The sequence below is a fragment of the Sus scrofa genome, chromosome 11 (genome assembly GCF_054392235.1).
Source record: "Sus scrofa isolate SSC_HxYL_T2T_F1_AM1 chromosome 11, Sscrofa_HxYL_maternal_Yorkshire_Landrace_v2.0, whole genome shotgun sequence".
NCBI lineage: Eukaryota > Metazoa > Chordata > Mammalia > Artiodactyla > Suidae > Sus > Sus scrofa.
In genome coordinates, this window is record NC_139393.1 from 19035068 (window position 1) to 19058434 (window position 23367).

The following is a 23367-nucleotide window of genomic DNA, read 5'->3' on the forward strand; positions in this document are numbered from 1 at the left end:
GATCCCTGGCCTCGTTCAGTGGGATAGGGATCCAGTGTTGCTGTGGCTGTGGTGTAGGCTGGCAGCTGTAGCTCCAATTTGACCCCTAGCCTGGGAACTTCCCTATGCTGCAGGTGCAGGCCTAAAAAGCAAAAAAAAACCCAAACAAACAAAACTGGATTCATTCTGTGTCTAGCCAACAAATGATAAATTTGGGGGGGGGTATTATTACCATTATTATTTAGACTGGAGGAAAACAGACTTATCTCCTTGGTCAGGTGGGAGAAGGGCCTGGCTTCAACCTCTTCCCCTTGTTTAAGTTCCACGGCTTTACAAGTGCATAAATTCTGCGTGTTTAAGGTGCACGAATTGATGGGTTTCAACATAAGTACAGATCTGAGGAACCATCACCACAGTCAATATGATGAATATATCCATCACCCCCAAAAGTTGCCTCTTGCCCCATCCCCACTTCCGTCCTTCCAGGGATCTGCCTGCCTTCCAAGCCTGCGTGCTCTGTTCTGCACGGTGTTCCTAGTCTTAAGGACACCTGGATCAGGGTGCGGGCTTGCTTCTGGAGGTAGATCTGGAAAGCCTTTCTCTCTCTTGTTATATAATAATGGAAACATTAAAAAAAAAAAAAAGAGTATGTGTCACAGAGATGGGAATTCTAAAGCCAGGTCATAAATTAACACTCAAAAACCTACTACTCAATCCCCAAACTAGAATATTATCACCTCCCATGTGCTCCCCAGTTTCATCCCATCCCTCTTTCACCCTCATTCAGAGGTAACCACTATCCTGAATCCTATGTTTATCACCCCATTACCTCTTTTTTTCCTTTGGCCACACCCACAGCATATGGAAGTTTCCAGGCCAGGGACTGAACCCACACCACACCAGTGACCCGAGCCACTGCAGTGACAATGCTGGATCCTTAACCTACTGCACCACAAGAGAATGCCTCATCCCATTACTTCTTAAAAATAATTTTGCCACGTGTACTAAACAATATACTATTTGTTTTCTTGTTGAACTTTATATAGACATTGCATCATAATATATTTAGTCTTTCGAAACTTGATTTTTCATTCAACACTATATTTCTAAGCTCCACCCATGCTTAACAATGTAGATGTAGTTCATTATACTTTCACTGCTATATAATATTCTGTGGTGGGAATACCCTGGAATGTTTTCATTCAATCTCCAGAGATAATTTTTTGTGTTATTTCTATTTTTGCTTTTAAGAACAATGTTGCAAGGAATTATCTGTCTCTGTGTCCTCTATATCATGCAAGAGGTTTTTTAGGGCATATGCTTAGAAGTCAAATGGCTGGGTCATGGAGTATAGGCATGTTCAGCTTTACAAGGATAACATTAAATTGTTTCCAAAGAGGTTATACACATTTTCAATCCAACCAGCAATATATAAAAATTCCTAACCACCCACATCCTCATTAGCACTTGGTCTTGGCAAACTTTAATTCTGCAACTCTAATGGGTGCAGCAATGTGGTTGTAAAACAGTGCTGCAGTGTGATTTTAATTTTCATTTCCATGACTGCTATTGGGTTTGAGCCAAAAAAAAAAAAACAAAAACCCCCAAATGAGACTTAAAAGCTTTAAAAAGAAAGAAAGAAGAGGCAGCTCTCTCTCTCTAATATATATATATATATATATATATATATATAAAATTTATTTTACTGTATACATAGCATGTGGAAGTTCCAGGGCCCAGGATTGATCCCGTGCCACAGCAGTGACAACACTGGATCGTTAACCTACTGAGCCACCAGGGAACTCCGGGAATAGCTGTATTAATTTCAGGGATAATTAATATCAAGAACAAAGAAGGCATTACATAATGATAAAGGGGTCAATTTTCCAAGAAGACATGATGATTCTTAATGTGTATCTACCTAACAACAGCATCAAACCATGTAAGGAAAAAGCCTGAATCGCAAAGAAACAGACGAAACTACTATCACAGCTGAAGACTTCAATACCACTCTATCAAAAATGGATAGGTCCACAGAGAGAAAATCAGTAACAGCATAGCTGGACTCAACAGCACCATCAATCGACTGCTATATAACTGACATCGATAGATTACATCCAACAACAGCAGAATATATATTTCTTCTCAACCCCACATAGAACATTCACCAAAAGAGGCCACATTTTGGGCCATAAAACACACCTTAATAAATTTAAAAGAATATAAATCATACAGTGTCTACTCTTAGATTACAATGGAATTAAACTAGAAATCAGTAACAGAAAGATAAGTGGAAAATCCCAAAATATGTAGAGGTTAAACAACACACTTCTAAATAACACATGGGTCAAGGAAGAAATCTCAAGATATATTTTAAGGGGAATTTACAGTATTGAATGCACATATTAGAAAAGAAGAAAGATCTAAAATCAATAATCTAAGTTTCTACCCTAGGAAGATAGAAAAGAAGAATAAATTAAATCCAAAATAAGGAGAATAAAAAAATGATAAGAATTAGAACAGAAATTAATGAAACTCAAAACAGAAAATAGAGAAAATCAATGAAACCAAAAGCAGGTTCTTTGTAAAGATCAATAAAATTGATAAACCTCTAGCTAGGCCAACTTGAGAGAGCACACACAGATTACCAACATCAGAAACAAAAGAGGGCTATCAATACAGAATGCATAGACATTAAGAGGATAATGAAGGAATACTGTGAATAACTCTATACCTAAAAGTTTGATAACCTAGATGAAATGAACCAATTCCTTGAAAGACACAATTTGCTAAAACTCACATAAAAAGAAATAGACAATAAGAATAGGTCTACATCTATTAAAGAAATTGAATCAATAATTAGTAACCTTCCCCCCACCAAAAAAAGCACCAGGCCCAAGTGGTTTAATAGGTGAAGCCTATCAAACATCTAAGGAAGAAATGACGCCATTTCTCTACAGTCTCTTTCAGAAGATAGAAACAGAGGAAATACTTCCTAACTCATTCTCTATGAAGGCAGCATTACCCTAATACCAAAACCAAAGACATTACAAGAAAACTACAGACCAATATTTCTCATGAACATAATTGCAAAAATCTTCAACAAAATATTAGCAGATTGAATCCAACAATGTATAAAAAGAATTATACAACATGAGCAAGTTGGATTTATCCCAGCTATGCAAGGCTGGTTCAAAATTCAAAAATCAATTAATGTAATCCATTACATCAACAGGTTAAAAAAGAAAAATCACATAATCACATCAATAGATGCAAAAAAAAATTTTGACAAAAGCCAACCCCCCCTTCATGATAAAAATTCTCAGCAAACTGGGAATAGAGGGAAACTTTCTTAGCTTGATAAAGAATATCTACTAAAAGACCTACAGATAGGAGTTCCTGTTGTGGTGCAGTGGATTAAGGATCCAGCGTTGTTTCTGCAGCAGCTTGGGTCACTGCTAAGGCATGGGTTCAATCCCTGGCCTGGCACAGTGGGTTAATAATCTGGTGTTGCTGCAGCTGCAGCGCTGGTCACCACTGCAGCTCAGATTCAATACCTGGCCCAGGAATTTCCATATGTTGTGGGTATGTGCCCCCTCACCCCAGAAAAACCCTACAGCTAACATCATACTTAATGATGAGGCATTCAAAGCTTTCCCACTAATAACAGGTACAAGGATGTTCCTTCTTATCACATCTTCTCAACATAATACTGGCAGTTCTAGCTAATGCAATAAGACAAGAAAAGGAAATAAAAGGTATTCAAATATGGAAGGAGGAAATAAAACTGTCTTTGTTCTCAGGTGATATGATCATCTATGTAGAAAATGAAAAGAATCAACCAAAAAAACCTTCTAGAACTAATAAATGATCATATCAAGGTTGCAGGATTCAAGGTTAATTTTACAAAAGTCAATATCTTTCCTATATACCAGCTATGACCAAGTGGAATTTGAAGTTACATAGTATCATTAACATTAGCATTCAAAAGGATGAAATACTTTAGGTATAAAGGCTAACGAAATATGTGCAAGATCTATAAGAGGAAAACTCCAAAACTCCGATGAATAAAATTAAAGAAAAAATAAATAAATGGAGAGATATTTCATGTTGTGGAAAGGAACTCTCAATAATGTCAAGATTTCAATTTTCCCAACATTGAATCTATAGATTCAATGCATTCCCAATCCAATCCCAGCAAAGTTTTTGTGGGCACTGACAGACTGATTCTGAAGTTTATATGGAGAAGCAAAAGGGCCAGAATAGCCAACATAATATTGAAGGAAAAGAAAAAAGTTGAAGAATGGACATTACCCAACTTCAAGACTTACTGGGGCTGGAAGTAGGGGAAAATGGGGATAACTACAAATGGGCAGGATTCTTTTTTAGATGATGGAAATGTTCTGAAATTAGGCTATGGTGATGGCTGCACGACTTGGTGAATCAACAAAAACACACTGAACTCTATACATTAAAAGGGCAAATTTATGATATGAATTATACTTCAATAAATTTCCGATAAAATTGAAGAGAAATGGATATTACTTATTGATATAAAACACTTCCTTAAAAATAGATACAAAACATAAATTTGTAGTCCAATGAACAGTCACAAAGCAAACACACATTTAACCAGCACCTAAGTCAAGAAATAAAACATAGCCAGCAAAACAAAAACCTTTTTTTGCCCCCTCCCCATCATGACTCCTCCTCCCAAGCTCAGTATTTCCATCCATGAGATGTCTTCCTCTTCCTTAGTGATCTAGGAACAATAAATCCTGGCCACTAGCCCTATATTGGTTATAAGTGGCAAATATATCCTCCTCCATGGCTTCCTTTGTATTCTTTTAATGGTATCTTTTGACAAACTGATGCTCTTAATTTTAACATATTCAATTTTTTTTTTCTTTTTTGTCTTTTTGCTATTTCTTTGGGCCGCTCCCGCGGCATATGGAGGTTCCCAGGCTAGGGGTTGAATCGGAGCTGTAGCCACTGGCCTACACCAGAGGCACAGCAACGCGGGATCCGAGCCGCGTCTGCAACCTACACCACAGCTCACGGCAACGCCAGATCGTTAACGCACTGAGCAAGGGCAGGGACCGAACCCGCAACCTCGTGGTTCCTAGTCGGATTCGTTAACCACTGCGCCACGATGAGAACTCCTAACATATTCAATTTTTTATGGTTAGCGTTTTTTTGCGTTCTTTCCCTCACCACAGGGAATTATTAACTTATCCTTTCAAACACTATTAAATCAGATCCACATTTTTTTCTTTCCTTTTTTGCAGAACCTGGGGCATATGGAAGTTCCCAGGCCAGCGATGGAATCTGAGCTACAGCTGCAGCAATACTGGATCTTTAATCCACTGCAGTGGGCGGGGGAATGAACCTGTGCCTCAGCAGCAATCCAAGCCACTACAGAGAAAACACCACATATTTAACCTGCTGTGCCACAGCAGGAACTCCTCTTTTTTTTTTTTTCTGATAAATTTTTAAAAAGGAAGGAGGAAGGAGGAGTAGATATGCATTTTTTCCAGATTGAAAAAAAAAAATTTACTACTTGAGTAAAATAAACTCAGAATACAGAAAATCAAGATGTTCACATAGAAATTATTTTCATAAAGACTTTTATATTTCCTGATTTTTCAACGTAATCAAGTCATTGTTATTACCAATAAAATTTTGGAGCTCCCATTATGGCTCAACAGTAACAAACCCAACTAGCATCCATGAGGACATGGGTTCAATCCCTAGCCTTGCTCAGTGGGTTAAGGATCTGGGGTCGCTGTAAGCTATTGTGTTGGTCACAGACACAGCCTGGATCTGGCATTGCTATGGCTGTAGCCGTGGCTGTGGCCGGCAGCTACACCTCCAATTCAACCCCTAGCTCCATATGCCGCAGCTATGAGCCTACAAAGACAAAAAAAGAAAGAAAAATTTTACCTATACTAAACTTCCACTTACTTTGAATCCAAACAGAAAGATAACAAAGCTAAAATTTAAAAATAACATTGTACGGCAATAATTAATGTTCAAAATTATGTGCCTGAGGATCTGCAAAATCTCCCAAAGATGACATTATATTGAAAATATCTGGTGAGTTCCCATTGTGGTGCAGCAGAAACGAATCCAACTAGGAACCATGAGGTTTCAGGTTCGATCCCTGGCCTCGCTCAGTGGGTTAAGGATCTGGCGTTGCCATGAGCTGTGGTGTAGGTTGCAGATGCAGCTCGGATCCTGTGTTTCTGTGGCTGTAGTGTAGGCCAGCGGACCCCTAGCCTTGGAACCTTCATAGGCCACGGGAGCAGTCATAAAGTAGCAAAAAAAGAAAAAAAAATCTGTGTTAATATGCACACAATAAAGCTTTGAAGACTATTTCTGGTAACTGTGCTCAGTCTTAGTTAATTATGTTATTCAAATAACCAGAATATTTCCATTTTCTGACCAATTTGAGTAAAAGTGACTTTACTCTAAAAAGAATCTATTTATCTTCATAATTTGGCCCTAGAGCCATCTGTGCTAATTATACGTATTTTTCCTTCCTAAGTGTCCAAGAGGCTTTTATTTTGGTACAGAAGAACACTCTTGTCTACTGTCTCATATAAATTTAATTTATAAATTCAATTTGTGCGTGATTATTTGCATTATGCTACAGAGTCCAAAGGACTAGTTGTTAATCAGAACTTTCCATTACACCTAGCATAGAGCAGATACACAATCTGAATAAACTGAATGGCAAAAAATCTAACCTACAAAAAGGATCTACTCCATCTGCAACCACAGAAATTTCTAACACCTGATCATTGTAACTCACTGTGTATCTTTTCTTCTTAGCAATAAAGTTAATCTCAGTAAAGGACTCTTAAATACTTACTCTCTCTGCTTTCAGGCTCATTTTTTTCAGGAACAGAAGATCCTAACGGATTCCGTTGCCACTATAAAAGGACACGAACATTTATATTTATTTGTATGTTTATGTAAACATATATACATTTAAACATTTATTCATATGTTTAAGAAGGATTTGATAAATAGCATTTCAGCACTGCACTTTCAGATGTCAAAACAGCTTAACACAATGTAAGAAAAAAGAGCATACCGACCAAGCCCTTAATAATGATCTTGAATGACCTTGAATGATATAACTTCTGGGAGTCAATATTCTCAGAGAAGGAAAGAGTGTAAAAATCCTCTTTTACCTTTGTTTTACAGGTAAGGAAGGAGAAGACCAGAGAAGTGTGGTGACTTGCCCAAGGTTACACACTGACTAAAAACAGCAATAGCATTAGAACCTGGGTCTGACCATGCCCAATACTATAGAATCTCCACCACTTCAAATTCTGTCTCCAGGTCCTAAAGAATCTTAAAATAGTTAGAGAGGGCCTAGATAGAAAGAATGAAAAGATGACAAAGATTATCTTGCCTTTTAATATAGTTATATCATATAATATGTACTATTATTTATATCATAGGATCGCATTCATCATACCATATCACATCTCCTCTGATTAGTTTTCCATCTCAACCATTTGGAAAGAAATATGGAAGCCTGCAGATTCTCAGACATTCAAGGGAAGACCGGAGCAGCAGATAAGAAAAACTGGGTATAATCAGTGTCTCAAAGCACACCCCTTCCTTTCTTATTTACCTAGAAATATTCATCATCAGAATCACTAATGACCTAACCGAAAAAACCCCACCAGGGCACTATCTCCAGAAAGACACAAGGAAGTGTACAGTTTCTGGGAACTTCGTCCAGAAGCATCAATTAGTTTATCAGAGAAACTAATCAATATCATGGGCCTTAAGAGGCAACGAGATATGCAGGACATTTTATCACCTACAAAAAAGTCACTGGAAAGGGAAGACATCTAGAACAGGTCAGTCACCTATAGAAATGGGATGGTTAAGATTAACACCAGGAAAAAGGGTACTTACAAGCAGTGGGAAGATATATATGAAAAAACATTTTAAAAGGCATATCCGAAACATGTCAAAACACTAAAATCTATTAATTTGAGCAAAGTAAAAACTAATAATCTTGAATTTACACTTAAGGATAACCATAAAAAGATCATTTCTAACTGTGAAAACTTAGAAGCAATCTAGGTGTCCAACAAAAGGGGAATGGTTAAATAAGTTATATCTACAGGTTGCAATATTGTATAATTTTTTTCAGAATTATTCATTTTTATAGCATTTTTTATTACTCAATTACATTTATAATTGTACAATGATCATCACAACCAAATTTTATAGCATTTCCATCCCAAACCCCCAGTGTTTTATAAATTTATTTTATTTTACTTTATTTTATTTGTCTTTTTAGGGCTGTACCCACGATATATGGAAGGTCCCAGGCCAGGGGTCAAATTGGAGCTGTAGCTGCTGGCCTATGCCACAGCCACAGCAATGCAGGATCCTTAGCCCACGGAGTGAGGCCAGGGATTGAACCTGCATCCTCATAAATACTAGTTGGATTTGTTACTGCTGAGCCACAGTGGGAACTCCATAAGTTTATTTTTATTTTTTGGCTGTACCCATGGCACATGGAAGTTCCCAGGCCAGGGACTGAACCCACTGCAGCCTGCACCACAGTTACAGCAACACTGGATCCTTAACCTGCTACACCACAAGGGAACTTCCAATAATCGTGTAATTACTAAAAATTATTCCTGAACAATTTTCAGTGACCCAAAAAGCACACGAACATGTTAATGGTGGTGTCTGTGAGTTGTAGAATAATATCTGTTCTTTCTTATCTTCCTCTATACATCTGTTCTTTGACATCCTCTAAAATGAGCATATATTATTGATGTTGTTTTTTAAAAATACTGTAAAGAAAAACCCATTTGTATCAAATAGAAAAAAAAAACAGTTTCTCAATAAATGGACAAAGGCTTACACTGGTAAAATACATTCTTGGAAAAACTTGCCCAGCTCTAGCCTAGTTTGCATCCACCCCACAGAACAGAACCTTAAGAGGTTACTAACGCTTGAGAGATAAGCCTCAAGGTATATGGTAACACCTCAAAGAGAAAAAAAAATTTTCAAACAGAATTAATTTCAGTTGGTTTAATGTTTAAAAAGTCAAAGTATTAACATTCATATTACTTTTGACAGTCTAAGAGCAAATATAATCACTATTAAAACTGAAATTTAGAAAAATGCTAGTTCTTGTTAGTTACTGGTATTTTATAAAACTAGGCATTTAGCTAACCAAGGAGTTTAAATCATTTACATGATACTGCAAGCCAGGTCAGATGAGGGCAGAGAGTTAATCTTTACTGGAAGGAGTGCAGATAGAAACCCTGGGTACCTGAGTAAGAGCATCCTGGGTGAGTCCTGGCTCAGGAGGTGTTCCTGAATCCCATCTCTGCCCAAGGGGCCTTTGCTCCCTCTGTCTTTCTGTCTTCTCCTGCCGCTTCTCTTGCCCTATCCTACACTCTTCTGATCTCTTCATTCTCTTCACAAAAATGGAAAGGCCACTAAAATCCACCAGTAGGTGAGGTTTCTCAGAATTCACCTAACCTAGCACAGTCCCAAAGAGCTAGGTCACTTACTCTCTATGAAGAGATTTAGAGAAACCTGTTTCTTCTCACACTTCAGGAGGAATGAAGCAACAGAAAACAAAAAAAGAGAACTAGTGATTTCCCTTTTGACAGATACAAGCTTTTGTTTCTTTCTGTGTTTTAAAAATTCTTTTTGGGGAGTTCCCATCGTGGTTCAGTGGTTAACAAATCTGACTAGGAACCATGAGGTTGAAGGTTTGATCTCTGGTCTCACTCAGTGGGTTAAGGATCTGGCATTGCTGTGGCTCTGGTGTAGGCTGGCAGCTACAGCTCTGATTGGACCCCTCGCCTGGGAATCTCCATATACCATGAGTGCAGCCCTAGAAAAGACAAAAAGACAAAAAAAAAATTCTTTTTGGTCTTTTTAGGGCTGCATCCATGGCATAGAGCAGTTCTCAGGCTAGGGATCATGAGTCTGCAAGCTACACCACAGCTCACAGCAACACCAGATCCTTAACCCACTGAGTGAGGCCAGGGATTGAACCTGAGTACTCATGGATACTAGTCAGGTTCATTACCACTGAGCCATGATGGGAACTCCTGTTTCGTTTTACAAAAGAAGCATCTGTCCTGTCTGTCGCTTCTTTCAGTGGTCCCCTTTTCTTACTTTCTTCTTTTTTTTTTTTTTTTTTTTTTGTATTTTTAGGGCTGCACCCATGACGTACAGAGACTCCAATGCTAGGGATTGAATTGGAGCTGCAGCTGCTGGCCTATGCCACAGCCACAGCAACGCAGGATCCTTAACCCACTGAGTGACGCCAGGGATCGAACCTTTGTCCTCACAGATACTAGTCCGATTCATTTCCACTGAGCCACAATAGGAACTCCCCCCCTTTTCTTTCTTTTTAAAATCATGATAAACTTTAAGTAACACAACTAGAAATAAGAAGTAAAAATACATAACAAAAAAGAAAAGGATAAAAATTTATGATCCTTCATATACACACAGAAACTAGGAAAATAGACACTATATTATTTTTTAAAATTTAAAATACATATATATATAGTTTAGTAAATATTCTTTGGGTGCTTTATATGTTGCAGGCAAGTTAGGCTCAAATAGGAATGTAAAGTTGAAATTTATAAATAGTTCTATTACATGCTTTTTGTACCCACTTCAAACTATAAGTACTACATTAATCGCCAGAATTATTATTAACAAGCAATTGGGCGTTCCTGCTGTGGTGTAGTGGGTTAAGAATCTGACTGTGGCGGCTTGGGTTGCTGAAGAGGCGTGGATTCAATCTCCGCCCTGACACAGTGGGTTAAAGGATCTAGTGTTGCCACAGCTGCAGTACAGGTCAGAGCTGTGGCTCAGGATCAACCCCTGGCCCAAGAACTTCTATATGCCGTGGGTGAAGCCAATTAAAAAAAAGGTCACATGGTTTTGGACAGGACCCTTTTACTACAGAGAACTTTATTGGGACAACTGGTAAACCCTGACTGAACTCTACGGATTAAATGGTAATAACATATCAATGATAATTTCCTGAGTTTTGTGGTTGTACAGTGGTTATGGAGGATAATATCCTGTTTGAGGAAATATTCAATAATGTATTCAAGGGAGCTCCCACTGTGGCTTAGCGGGTTAAGAACCCGACTAGTGTTCATGAGGATGCAGGTTTGATCCCTAGCCTTGCTCAGTGGGTTAAGGATCCAGTGTTGCTGCAAGCTGTGGTGTAGGTTAGGTATGCGTCTCAGATCTGGCATTGCTGTGGCTGTGGTATAGGCCGGCAGCTATAGCTTTGATTCGACTGCTGGGCTGGGAACTTTCATATGCCTCAGGTTCGCTCCCCCACCCCCAGAAGTATTTGAGAGTGGTTTGGCATTATGGCAACAACTTAACTCTCAAATATTGCTGGAAAAAAAATTTCTTTGTAGTGCTTTCATAACTTTTCTGTATACTTAAGACTGTTTCTAAAAAGAAAAGTTGTTTTTAGAAACCTAAGTAGTAAAAAAGCATAATGAGGAGTTCCCGTTGTGGCTCAGAGGTAACGAAGGATCCATGAGGATGCAGGTTCAATCCGTGGCCTTGCTCAGTGAGTTAAGGATCTGGCGTTGCCATGAGCTGTGGTTTAGTTCGCAGATGTGGCTTGGATCCGGCATTGCTGTGGCTGTGGCATAGGCAAGGCAGCTATAGCTCCAATTCTACCCCTACTCTGGGAACTTCCAAATGCCATAGACGCAGCCCTAAAAAAGGCATAATGAAATAAAGTTCTGAGTTTTCCATGAACTACTATGGTACTTTTTTTGAAATATCAAATATTAAATTTCTTCTAATTTTTTCCTGATTTTTTCCATGAAAAATGTATGTGTGTGTATGTGTCTCCTCTTCTTTTGGGTAATCTTAAACTAATTCCACCTCTATCTACCACTTCGAATCAGAAAGAAAGGTGAGGAAAGAGGTGGGTCAAAGATTTTCTTTTGTTAGCCACCAGATGGCACTAAAGGACCAACTAATTCAAGATCTTTAAGCTCAACATACAACTCTGTAAAGATACATATTCATAAGGTAAACTCTAAGCTGAATGTTTATAATTAGGCAAGTGCTTGCATATAAAAATAAACTCAATGATAATATTTTTTAAAACCCTTTAAAAGGGTAAGAATCACTAAAATATTCAGCTGAGTACCTAAGAACATAAGAGAAAGTCTATTTGAAAAAAATGTGTATCTACTTACTGTAAATTTGCTAACACCCTCAAGTTCCCCAAATCTCATGTAAGAGATGTCTGCCTTCTTTTTTCCAACATCTACATCCCCTGCATAGATTTGTTTTATGCCTGCACCTTTAATTAAAGGTACACATTCATCACATGGGCACTTTGTCACAAAAATCATACTTCTTTCTTCTGGTTTTATTTCTTGACACCTACAAAAAAAAATACATATATATTATATTAGGAAGGCAGTTTATGAAAGGGTGTTATGTTTTATAAAAATCTTTAAATGCTAAAATTTAAAAATATAAAATCGAGCTGCTTCAGAAACAGATTTGCAACATCATGTACAGCAATGATTAAAAGCCCTATTCTTGCTAAACGAGTCAATGGCAAGATTTTCAGTTAGATTACAAAGTAAATTAAAACACACACACACAGATCAATGCTTTTTAAGTAAGAACCTCTTTATAATGCTGCAATTAGGGGCTAGAACTAACACTCTCCCTAAGAATGTACCATGCGTGATTAGACATTAAGCCATTATGGGAGCCCAAAGGTCTACCTCTTATCTGGTACCTAACAGGTATTTAATACATGCTTACTAAATTAATACGTTTATACTAAAATTCTGTTTTGAGTTATAGTCCCCTTCCCACCTTCCCTAACACAGGATGATTTTACTTAACAAATATGTGGATGTGACAAGATGAAGCAAATAAATCTGTAGTGAAGAGCAGAAGGAAGAAGCCAGAGGAGCAGGTGAGACTTCACATGCCGGCACAGCTGAGGAATAAGGAGTACTTCACTGGAGGACACAGGAGTCGGACTCCAGGGTCCACTGTTTACACTGCTCTCAGTCAGCTGTCTGCCATTCCCCCCTTCCATATCCATGTCCCTAGTGCAGACTGTGATTCTGTAACCCCCGTATTAGGGCAGCAGAATTTCATGCATCTAGTCTGTTCAAACAATGTACCTACAACCTAAGTAATCGTCAGTGTGACTCTGTCAAGGCCATTCCATCTCCCCACTACCTACCAAACGAAGTCTACACTCAAAGTCCTCCCTTGTCAGTCCCAACCTATTCCCACGTGCCCCAAGGTCCAGCCTAACTGGAATATCCATGTTCCTCGATATACAAGCATTTTCCCTCCTTCTCGCCCCCTGCTCTGCCTGAAGCAAGAATGGTTTCCCTTCAAGTAAGCACCTCAAGGAACTGCCACAATCACAGCACATCTTTAAAGCACAGCTCAAATGCCAGTTGCTCCATAAAGCTTTTCCCTCACTCTCCCCCTCCATTCATTGCAGCCCCTGAATTTCCGCTCACTTTGTGGTGGCCTTTTCCACACAACCGATCATGTTAGGCTGAATACAGCCCTATATCCCCTGTTGCATTATAAACTCCTCAAGACAGAAACCATGACTTACACAGATTTGAAATCCCTAAAATCACCCACTTAATGGTAAACACTGAGAAATGTTTGTGGAAATGATCTAAATTAACATTAGGAGTTCCCGTCGTGGCGCAGTGGTTAACGAATCCGACTAGGAACCATGAGGTTGCGGGTTCGGTCCCTGCCCTTGCTCAGTGGGTTAAGGTTCTGGCGTTGCCGTGAGCTGTGGTGTAGGTCGCAGACGCGGCTCGGATCATGCGTTGCTGTGCCTCTGGCGTAGGCCGGTGGCTACAGCTCCGATTCAACCCCTAGCCTGGGAACCTCCATATGCCGCGGGAGCGGCCCAAGAAATAGCAACAACAACAACAACAACAACAACAAAAGACAAAAGACAAAAGACAAAAAAAATAAATAAATAAATTAATTAACATTAGAAGGAGGTGGAGCTCCTGTCGTTGTGGCACAGCGGAGGTGAGGCCGCCTAGGAACCATGGGGTGGCAGGTTCGATCCCTGGCCTTGCTCAGTGGGCTAAGGATCCAGCATTGCCATGAGCTGTGGCCTAGGTCTCAGATGCAGCTTGGATCCTGAGTGGCTGTGGCTGTGGCGTAGGCCGGAGGCTGCGGCTCTGATTGAACCCCTAACCTGGGAACCTCCATACGCCACGGGTATAGCCCTAAAAAGGCAAAAAACAAAGAAACAAACAAACAAAACATTAGGAGGAGGTGATGCCAGTTATAATCTCTAACAAAAAATTATGTTAAAGCAATTTCATTCATAATAAAATCTGTATGTTCATAAACATATATCAATATAATATGTAATATATTTAGAAAACAAAGGTGATGCTATAATCCAGACAGAGGCAAGAACCTGAGAACAACATCAAGCAGTTTTATACTGGAGAGGGAAGGAAGAAAAGAAAGACTTGCTCGATAAATGTGAAGGCCTGAAGGATCCCTGGCAATGGTCTCAAGTCAGGCAGCAAAGACCAAGCACAACCAAAGCTATACTTCTGAAAAGCAGATTTCTCAGAATTTTTAAAAAGACAATAAATTACAGCTAAAAGAAAACTAGTTTCCACTACCCCTTTCTAGGGTAGGTTATAGAAAATACATGCAAACAAATTTCATACCTAAATGTCAAGGCATTTTGTTCCGCGTGTACAATGTATCTGAATTTCCTTATTTCTCTGTCTTTCTGTTTGTCATCCATGTGCGGGAAGTCAGCATACTCGGACCCAACAGGAAAAGCATTATAACCACATCCTATGAAGTACATCGCACCCGTTCCATCACAACTTTTCTGTGAAAAGTGAGCAAACCAACAAAGCTATTTCCAACATTTTGAACAGACATCCTGTAGTGTATCATTAAAGCCTAGTATCATACTTTGTATAATGAATTCACTTGACCATGACAAACTGAACCATCATAAAAATACAGTGTTAGATCTTCCCACTGCTGTGTGGTCCTGTCAAAGCTAAGTTTCGAGCAGGCTGATCATCTTTAATATATAATTACAAGGCAGTCCTTGGTTTTAGCAGTGAATTCAGTGTTAGCTTGTTGAACTCACAAACCGTTTCACTTGATTCAGACTGCTCTTCCTGAATAGGTTATAAGATCCTGGAGAACAGAGAACATGTTTTATATCTCCTTTCTATACCTTAAAGGACACCTATGAGTGTTCCACACATAGCATGCACTCAACAAATTATTGTTAATTTCTTATCTGCTCTGCGCTGTGCTACTGGTTAGCAAGCCAGAAATTCTAAAAATATTTTGAATACACCAGTTCTGTTGTTGGGCCAAAAAGTGTTATCATATATGGTGGGAAAATAAATTTTGCACTGTCCTTTAATCTTCATGTTTATTAAGCCTCTACTGTGTGTGTGTGTGTGTGTGTGTATACACACATATATATTATAGAATTTCCTACTTAAGTAGCTTTTTCTATTTCACTTGGTCAGTGGCCTATTAGGTGTTAATATGAGTGCTTTTATCAACTATAAGAGTAAAAGGTTTTATAAATCATACATGTTTATAATAGTGTGGAATATGCTATAAACCTCACTCAATTTCAATATATTAAAGTTACTCATGTGAAAGAATCAACAGACTCATTACTACAGCAGCTTGATCAAAATCACTCTTACGGTAAACCAACAAAAGCTTACAAATAAATTATCACATTAATAAAAATCATCTTTGAGTATTTACTAAATGTCAAACATCATGCTGAGTTTTAAATGTGTTATTTCATTTAATTAATCCTCACAACATCCGAGACCGCCATACTGTTACTACTTCTATCTTACAGATAAGGAAACTGAGGCCAAGAGAAATTAAATAACTTGTCCAGGGTTTCAAAGCTGGTAATAGCCAGAATTCAAGCCTGGGTTGCCTGACTCTAAACTCATGTCTTTCCACTTTACTATCCTGTCCACACTCTAGATAATGTCACTGGAAACCTAAATTCTCCACAGAGTAGTTGAGAACCTAATGTTCAGCCAAAAGGCTGCTGAGCATTTATATAAACCTGAGGGAGAGTTCCAACCAAAGGCCGGGCAGTGCACGAGGTGCTAGGAATACAGTGGTAAACAAGACAGAGAATCCCAGCTTTCAGGAGCCTTCTAATCGGGAGATGGTAAGAAGCTGGTCATGTAAATTGAACTGGGATGAGTGTCACCGGTGAGTTGGACAGAATTCTATGGGAGTTTTTAAGCAGAGGAACCTATTCTTGTAGGTGTTCACAATTAGCATAGGAATAAGCAGAGTCGAGGGACAATTTGAAGGTGGAAATCATACATTTGGTGATAATGGGGAATGGGAGGGTGACCACTCAAGAAGCAATAGGTTAGCAGGAAGATGCTGTATGAACTGGCTAGGTTGAACTTGAGGGACCTATGACATATCCAGCCAAATAGTCAAATTACTTGCTGTAAAGTCTATTGACGGAAACTGAGGCCCCCTACTCACCTTTTAGTCAGTCCCACAGTTAACTAAGTATCTCTTGTTTCCATGCCATCCCAACCCATCCCCAGAATTCCAAGCCTCATCATCTCTTTTTATTGGATCTCCCTATTTCCTGTCTAGCCCCACATCATTTTTTAAATGCAAATCTGATCAAATCATTTTCCTATTTGAAACATTCTTGGATTGCACTGTCCACTAGGCGTATGTGATCAGTGCAAATTGAGAGGTACTGTAAGTATAAAATACACACAGGATTATAAAGACTCAATACTCGCCCCCCCCAAGAGTTCCTGTCATGGTTCAGTGGTAACAAACCTGCCCAGTATCCATTAGGATGTAGGTTCAATCCCTGGCCTCACTCAGTGGGTTAAAGGATCTGGCGTTGCCGTGAGCTGTGGTGTAGCTCGCAGAGGCGGCTTGGATCCTGCGTTGCTGTGGCTGTGTGCTTAATCTTCCTCCAAGATTAGGTAAAATATATTCTTAAAATTAATTCACTTGTTTCTTTTATTAATTTTTAATTTTTTAAAATTACAGTTGATTTACAGTGTCAATTTCTGTTGTACAGCAAGGTGACCCAATCATACATATACATACATACATTCTTTTTCTCATATTATCTTCCACCATGTTCCATCACAAGAGATTGTGCTAGACAGCAGGACCTCATTGCTTATCCACTGTAAATGTAACAGCTTGCACCTACAAACCCCAAACTCCCAGCCCATCCCACTCGCTTCCCTTACCCTTGTCAACCACAGGTCTGTTCTCCATGTCTGTGAATCTGTTTCTGCTTTGTCAATATTATTTTTATTTTTTTAACATGGCTCCTACAAATTTTTTAGTTATGTATGTGGCTTGCCTTTTATTTCTGCTAGTTAGTGCTGTGCTAGGGAAGCCCACTGTCTGAAGAATCAAGTCTAAACTCTCTATGTGGTATACAAAGTTCTTCATGGTGCAACCCAATTTTTCGCTACTCTACCTATGACTCTGGACTCCACTATACCAAGTCTGCACTTCCCGACATTCTCTCGCATGCCCTGCCTCTGCATGTTACCCTCCCTGTCCCACTAATTTGCCCTGCCTAGTAAACGACCATTCATTCTTTTTTTTTTTTTTTTTTTGTCTTTTTGTCTTTTTTGTTGTTGTTGTTGCTATTTCTTGGGCCGCTCCCGCGGCATATGGAGGTTCCCAGGCTAGGGGTTGAATCGGAGCTGTAGCTACCGGCCTACACCAGAGCCACAGCAACGCGGGATCCGAGCCGCGTCTGCAACCTACACCACAGCTCAGGGCAACGCCGGATCGTTAACCCACTAAGCAAGGGCAGGGACCGAACCTGCAACCTCATGGTTCCTAGTCGGATTCGTTAACCACTGCGCCACGACGGGAACTCCGACCATTCATTCTTTAAGACTAATAGCATGTGTGGAGCTCCAGCTGTAGAGCACTGGGTTAAGAACCCAACTGCAGGGGCTCAGGTCACTGCGGAGGCACGGGTTCTATCCTCAGCCCAGTGCAGTGGGTTTAAGGATCTGGTGTTGCTGCAGTTGTGGCATAGGTCACAGCTGTGGCTCAGATTCAATGCCTGGCCTGGAAATTTCCATACGCTGCAGGTGCAGCCACACACACAAAAAATTAATAAAAAATTTAAAAAAGACTTATAGCATTTAACTTCCTCCAAGAATATTTTACTCATTTCTCCAAGCAGAGTAAAGGTGCCTCCTCTATGTATGTTCTCAGGGTCTCACGTTAGAAGTACAGTTATATGCCAGTCTTTTTCACCTGTCTCCGTCACTAGACTATATAAGGCCATGAAGGGCAGCACATGTGTCTTTGTTCTGTTCACTGTTCACTGTGGCACAGAGCCTACACTGTAGAAGGTGTTTACTAACTGTTTGCTAAATGAATGAATCTATCTAGAAAACTGTTGATGAAATGCACAAATGTTTATAGAACTTAATACATACATCAATAAGAAATATTAATCCCAATGGGTCAACAAAATGTCAGATACTTAAGACTGAAATATGCTTAAACAAGATCAAGATTAAATGTTAATAAAGAATTATTTTCATACTTACAGATTTTCCTTCTGCCCAGATGACTGCTCCAACTCCTGTTTTATGATCCTCTGAAAGATACATGGCATGTGACTCAGTAAATATCAATGATTTGTTAGTTTCAGAAATACATTTTTCTCAGAATAATAAACACGTATTTATTGAAATACATACTTCATAAATGTAGCAGCAATCCTCAACAATCTCACTACTTACAGAAAAATATGAAAATAAAATACTCTCAAGCATAGACTAGGGGAGCTAGGTACTAACTATAGACAGTGTCACTACCAACCCAGTGGTTCCTGATCTACATGCAGAGATCATTACAATGACAGTGCCCACACTCAGGGCACCTTAAAGCTATAACCAGAACTGAGTGTGACTTTATGGCATTTCTGCCACGTCTGTTTTTAAATGACCATTTCTAATAGATGATGAAACTAATTAAGGAAGAAGCTTCTGAACTAAAGGATTTAGTGTAATAACCATTCACGACAATCAAATCTGTCTTCTAGCATTTTTGTACTCTAATCATGGAAAATACATTTCATGGACGTATTCTTGCTATGAAAAAAGTTCAAACTCATAATACAAACATAAACAAATCTTCATGGGGCTGTCATATTACATGTATTTGAAATTTTTTTTTTCACTAGAAGGTACATGAAAGGAATTGTGATTTAAACAAAATGTAGGCCTTTTCTCGACCTTCACAGTTTGCCTTGAGGGGAAAAGAATGCCAAGTTAAAGACAGGATGCTTGTTTCTAAATCAAGTGCTAGAAGTTAGAAATATAAGGTTATAATTTCTCTGCAGAACCTACTTATTTACTTTGCAACAAGGCTATACTTCTTAAAATTATTAACTTTAAATGGAAAAAACCAAAACAGAAATTCTACATAAGTATTGACTTTTCCTTCTATTAAGACGAGGGTAAGTTTAAAATTTCTAAGACAATTATACACAAATTATAAAATCCATAGTACTTATCAAAATCTTAATAGGAGACCAATGTAGTTAGGTAGGTGCATTTACACAGAGAAAGTGACAGCTATCTGAGCTGGCCCTGAGATAGCTTCATACTGATGAGGATTAAATGAAACTGTGACTTCATAGAACTTCCTAAAAGTTAATCTTTCCAATAACAACCTATTTAAATACTTACTTTTCTAATAAAAATAAAAAGAAATATTATTGCATCTATGCATGACAAACTGGGATGCCTGATAAAGTTAATTTTTTTTTAATGTTATTGATGCTATAATGAAATCACCCATCTTCAGGTTAAGCAAGTTGGGTTTCCAAAATTATACTACAAAGCCTTTTTATAATTTATTTTAAGCACCTGTTATCTAGTGTCTCATTTTTATCTAAAGGTAAAGCAACACATTGCCTTTTCTAGATGAGAAAACAGGCAAAGAAATTAAGTGACTAAAATTTAGCCCTCCACTCCCAACCTGCTTGCCTCTCTCAGATGTGAAAAACTTCCTAACAAAGATCTCCCTGTAATGAACGCCTGAGTCCCTGCACTCATGAAGCTTATGGTCTGGTGGGGAAGGTGACAAGAAGACATTTGTGTTCCCAGCCACTAGGCTGGGCTTTGGAGGAAAGGAGCACGACACCAAGGGGCATATATATTGGGAGGAATGTACTTTATAGAGTGGAGACTGTCAGGAAAGAGATTTTGGGGTCAACAAAATTTTGTACCTTCCAAGACCTTCAGAATATAACATGAGGGGAAAAGAATAAAATGATGGCTTTATGCTCATTTCTAAGGCAAGGAGCAGAAGTTATAAACCTAAGATTCTATTTGCCTGCAAAACCAAAACCTTTAAGTAAAATTTTACTTAATACATGCATAAATCTGAAACAAAAAAAATGAAAAACTCAAATAGAAATTCTTCATATCAAGAGTCTTTTCTAACCATTGACTTTAGGTATTTTTCATGTTATTAATTTTTAGTCCTGGAGCCACTTTTTCTCTTCCAGTCGAGGGACAAAGTAAATCTTGTTAGGAGGAAAAACAATGTGATTTTTAAACTAACCTCTACTGCTTAGCTAAAGTTAGTTTCACCAAGAGAATAATTTTTATTCGGTGTCTTTTGAAATCAGAATAAATTGCATCCATATACGATGGAACAGATTTCATCCAGCCATAGGGTTGGATGACTGATGAAGTAATTTCTCAAAAATCTTTTCACATTTCTAATTTTTATGTAAAATTTCTCCCAAAAAACCTTTCATGTCTATAAATTGTTCTCAGGATCCGGTCATCCACAAGATTTTCTTTGTACATCTCTGAAGGGAGGTCAACTTATAATCATGAGCCAAATTCCTGAGACTTTTTGACCACTGAAAGTCAGAGGACTCTATCCTATGGTTCTGGAACACAGGCGTGGTTATTTTGGCTCCCCATATGGTGATCACGTGAGGGTTTGTCCAAGTGTGGTCCACAGACCAATTGCATTAGAATCATCACCGGATGCTTGTTAAAAAGGCAGGTTCCTGGCTCCCATGGAAATTCCCTGAATCAACCTCCCCAACAGAGGTGGTCGACTCAGGAACCTGTATGTCTCATGAGCAACCCCTCTGAGTCCTAGGCAACTAGGCAAGATGAGAACAGCTGTATTATGGTTTGAAATAGTTAACTTTCTTGGCTACTCCAACCTACTTTCATCATCAACCATGTGGTTTAGGAGGAAGCCATCATCATCAGCTTTGGAAAACACCTAGTCTACGGGAAAACAGGACAGAAGAAGACAGCGAAACTCACACTTAAGCCAGGTAGGTAAGATGTGATACCGTCCTCGCTCTGTTTCTTCTCCTGGAGTCTAACAAGTTTTGTCACTTTCTCGCTACCTCAAAGTATCCTAGAAACACACTTTTAACAACATCTCTGTGGATCCTATTTACTCATCATTCAAAAATGAGTTAGTAAGCACCTACGTTCAATTCGTTTTAGAACTCTGTTGTTAAAAGTTTTAGAATTCATTTTAATCATACGTATATTGTTAAATGAAATGGTTTAACAGAATGATTTCTTCACCTCTTATGTAGAGTGAAATAAAGCTGTTAAATAAGCGGAATAGTGTAAAGTGTAAACTCTGAGTTATTATGAACACACTAAGTCACGGGATACCGACCTTGCTGGATTGTCCTCGGTGTTAAATGAGGCACATATACAAGTCACCTAGCTTTGTGCTTGACATACAGTAGATGCTTATTTGTCATCGGTGAAGAATATTGGTCCAGAATTCCTTACCTAAAATCCCCTTACATCAAGCTTTTAAAAAAAGCTTGCTGCCCATACATACAATACACATTATTTTTCTAGAATCTGAAAAAAATCTGAATTCCTTTTCATTTGGCTCCAAGGGCTTTGGATAACGGACTGTGGACCATTTATCTTTGGACATGAAAAGATTTATCACACTGTGCTCAGTGATAAGGAAAAAACGATGATGAGAACATGGTCTCTTCCTGGGAAGAGCTCACAGTGGAGAGGAAGACGTGACAAAGAGCCACATTCTCCCCTGGACGTGGGCTCCAGGCAAGAGAGTCATACATGGACAAAAAATTAACCTTGAAAAACCTTTTAAATTGCTCATCAAGTGCATAAGCACAAACCTGTGCACAGTAACAGAAGATACATTTACAATACAACTATACTACTAGAGTCTCTAATAAAGAATATATATGCAAATATATATCTCTACATCACTGCATCTTGAAACACTGGAGCCACACAGAGTGTGATGAGGTACTGTGAAGAGTTCCTAAGATCAGGTGAAGGCACAGAACACTCCCACCTCCCACCTACACTCACTCTGGAATCTGCTGAATTCTAATCAGCACAAGGTGAACAGTGTAATACAGCTATAAGAGCTGTTCCTATTTATGTTTCCATCCTTCCAGAATGGTTTGGAGGAAACTTCTTTATAAAACAGGTGTTGGCAGAGACTAACGTATAGGCCAGGACACAAGACAATTACATTAGGTCAAACCTTTGCAAAATACAGTTGTTTGGCATCATATAATTTGCGCCTGTAGTAGAATCAAATTCTTTAATAAGAGCTGAGGGGTTTCTTTTATCCTGATGAAAGTTGGAACCACATGCAGAACTTTAACTTAGATTCATAAGCCTAGACACATCCTAAGGGACTAGGTTTAGTAGGTCTGGATTGGAATTTGAGCATTCATACTTTTAATAAAAGTGTCTATGGTGATTCTAACATGCTGCCATTTGAAAACCTCCATTTTACTGAAATTACTTCAACCTTTGGTATTTGTTTAGCATATATTGCAGACCAGCAGCATTTGAAGTGGACCTCTTCTGAAGATTTTCTCTCTTCTCCTTCTTTCTTGGGATAGGTTTTAAAAACTCCACTATAGCCACTCATCAGATTTTACTCTACCGCTACTCCAACCTGCATTTTCTTTTCCTTATTTCTAGCTGCATATTAAAAAGTGATCATGATTCACTATGAAAAACGTTATGTCTGGTAAGATGTAAAAATACTGTCCTATAATTGGAAATAGATACCATCTTTTATCATGATAGAGAAAATTCCCAAATAATATTTTCCTTTTTCACACATAGCTTACATACAACTTAAGCAAAAATGTCTGATTTCTCCTCTTGCTGACTGAAGACATACCAGACACTGGAAGAATCTGTCAAAATTACTTTGATTCTACTGGTGATTTTGAATTCATATTTACTAAAAAGA

The 23367-nt window shown here is 38.6% G+C and overlaps 2 protein-coding genes across 6 annotated transcripts in view; one reads left to right on the top strand and one right to left on the bottom strand.

Annotated features, from left to right (window-relative positions):
- The window catches only part of CAB39L (calcium binding protein 39 like), a 722245-nt gene that overhangs the window by 176846 nt on the left and 522032 nt on the right, over positions 1–23367 (top strand). The window lies entirely within an intron of this gene.
- CDADC1 (cytidine and dCMP deaminase domain containing 1) overlaps positions 1–23367 on the bottom strand; it is a 50624-nt gene that overhangs the window by 4686 nt on the left and 22571 nt on the right. Inside the window, exons 6-9 of one of the 4 annotated variants that reach the window (XM_003357836.5) lie at positions 18657–18706; positions 14739–14908; positions 12234–12423; positions 6854–6914 (exon numbers count right to left, since the gene is read on the bottom strand). In XM_003357836.5, the coding sequence (XP_003357884.2) occupies positions 6854–6914; positions 12234–12423; positions 14739–14908; positions 18657–18706 (471 nt within the window). Of the gene's footprint in view, positions 1–6853; positions 6915–9681; positions 10262–10461; positions 11187–11582; positions 12424–13796; positions 14909–18656; positions 18707–23367 lie in introns of those variants that run through there. The other 3 variants (XR_014819392.1, XR_014819393.1, XR_014819394.1) reach the window with 3 other exon arrangements.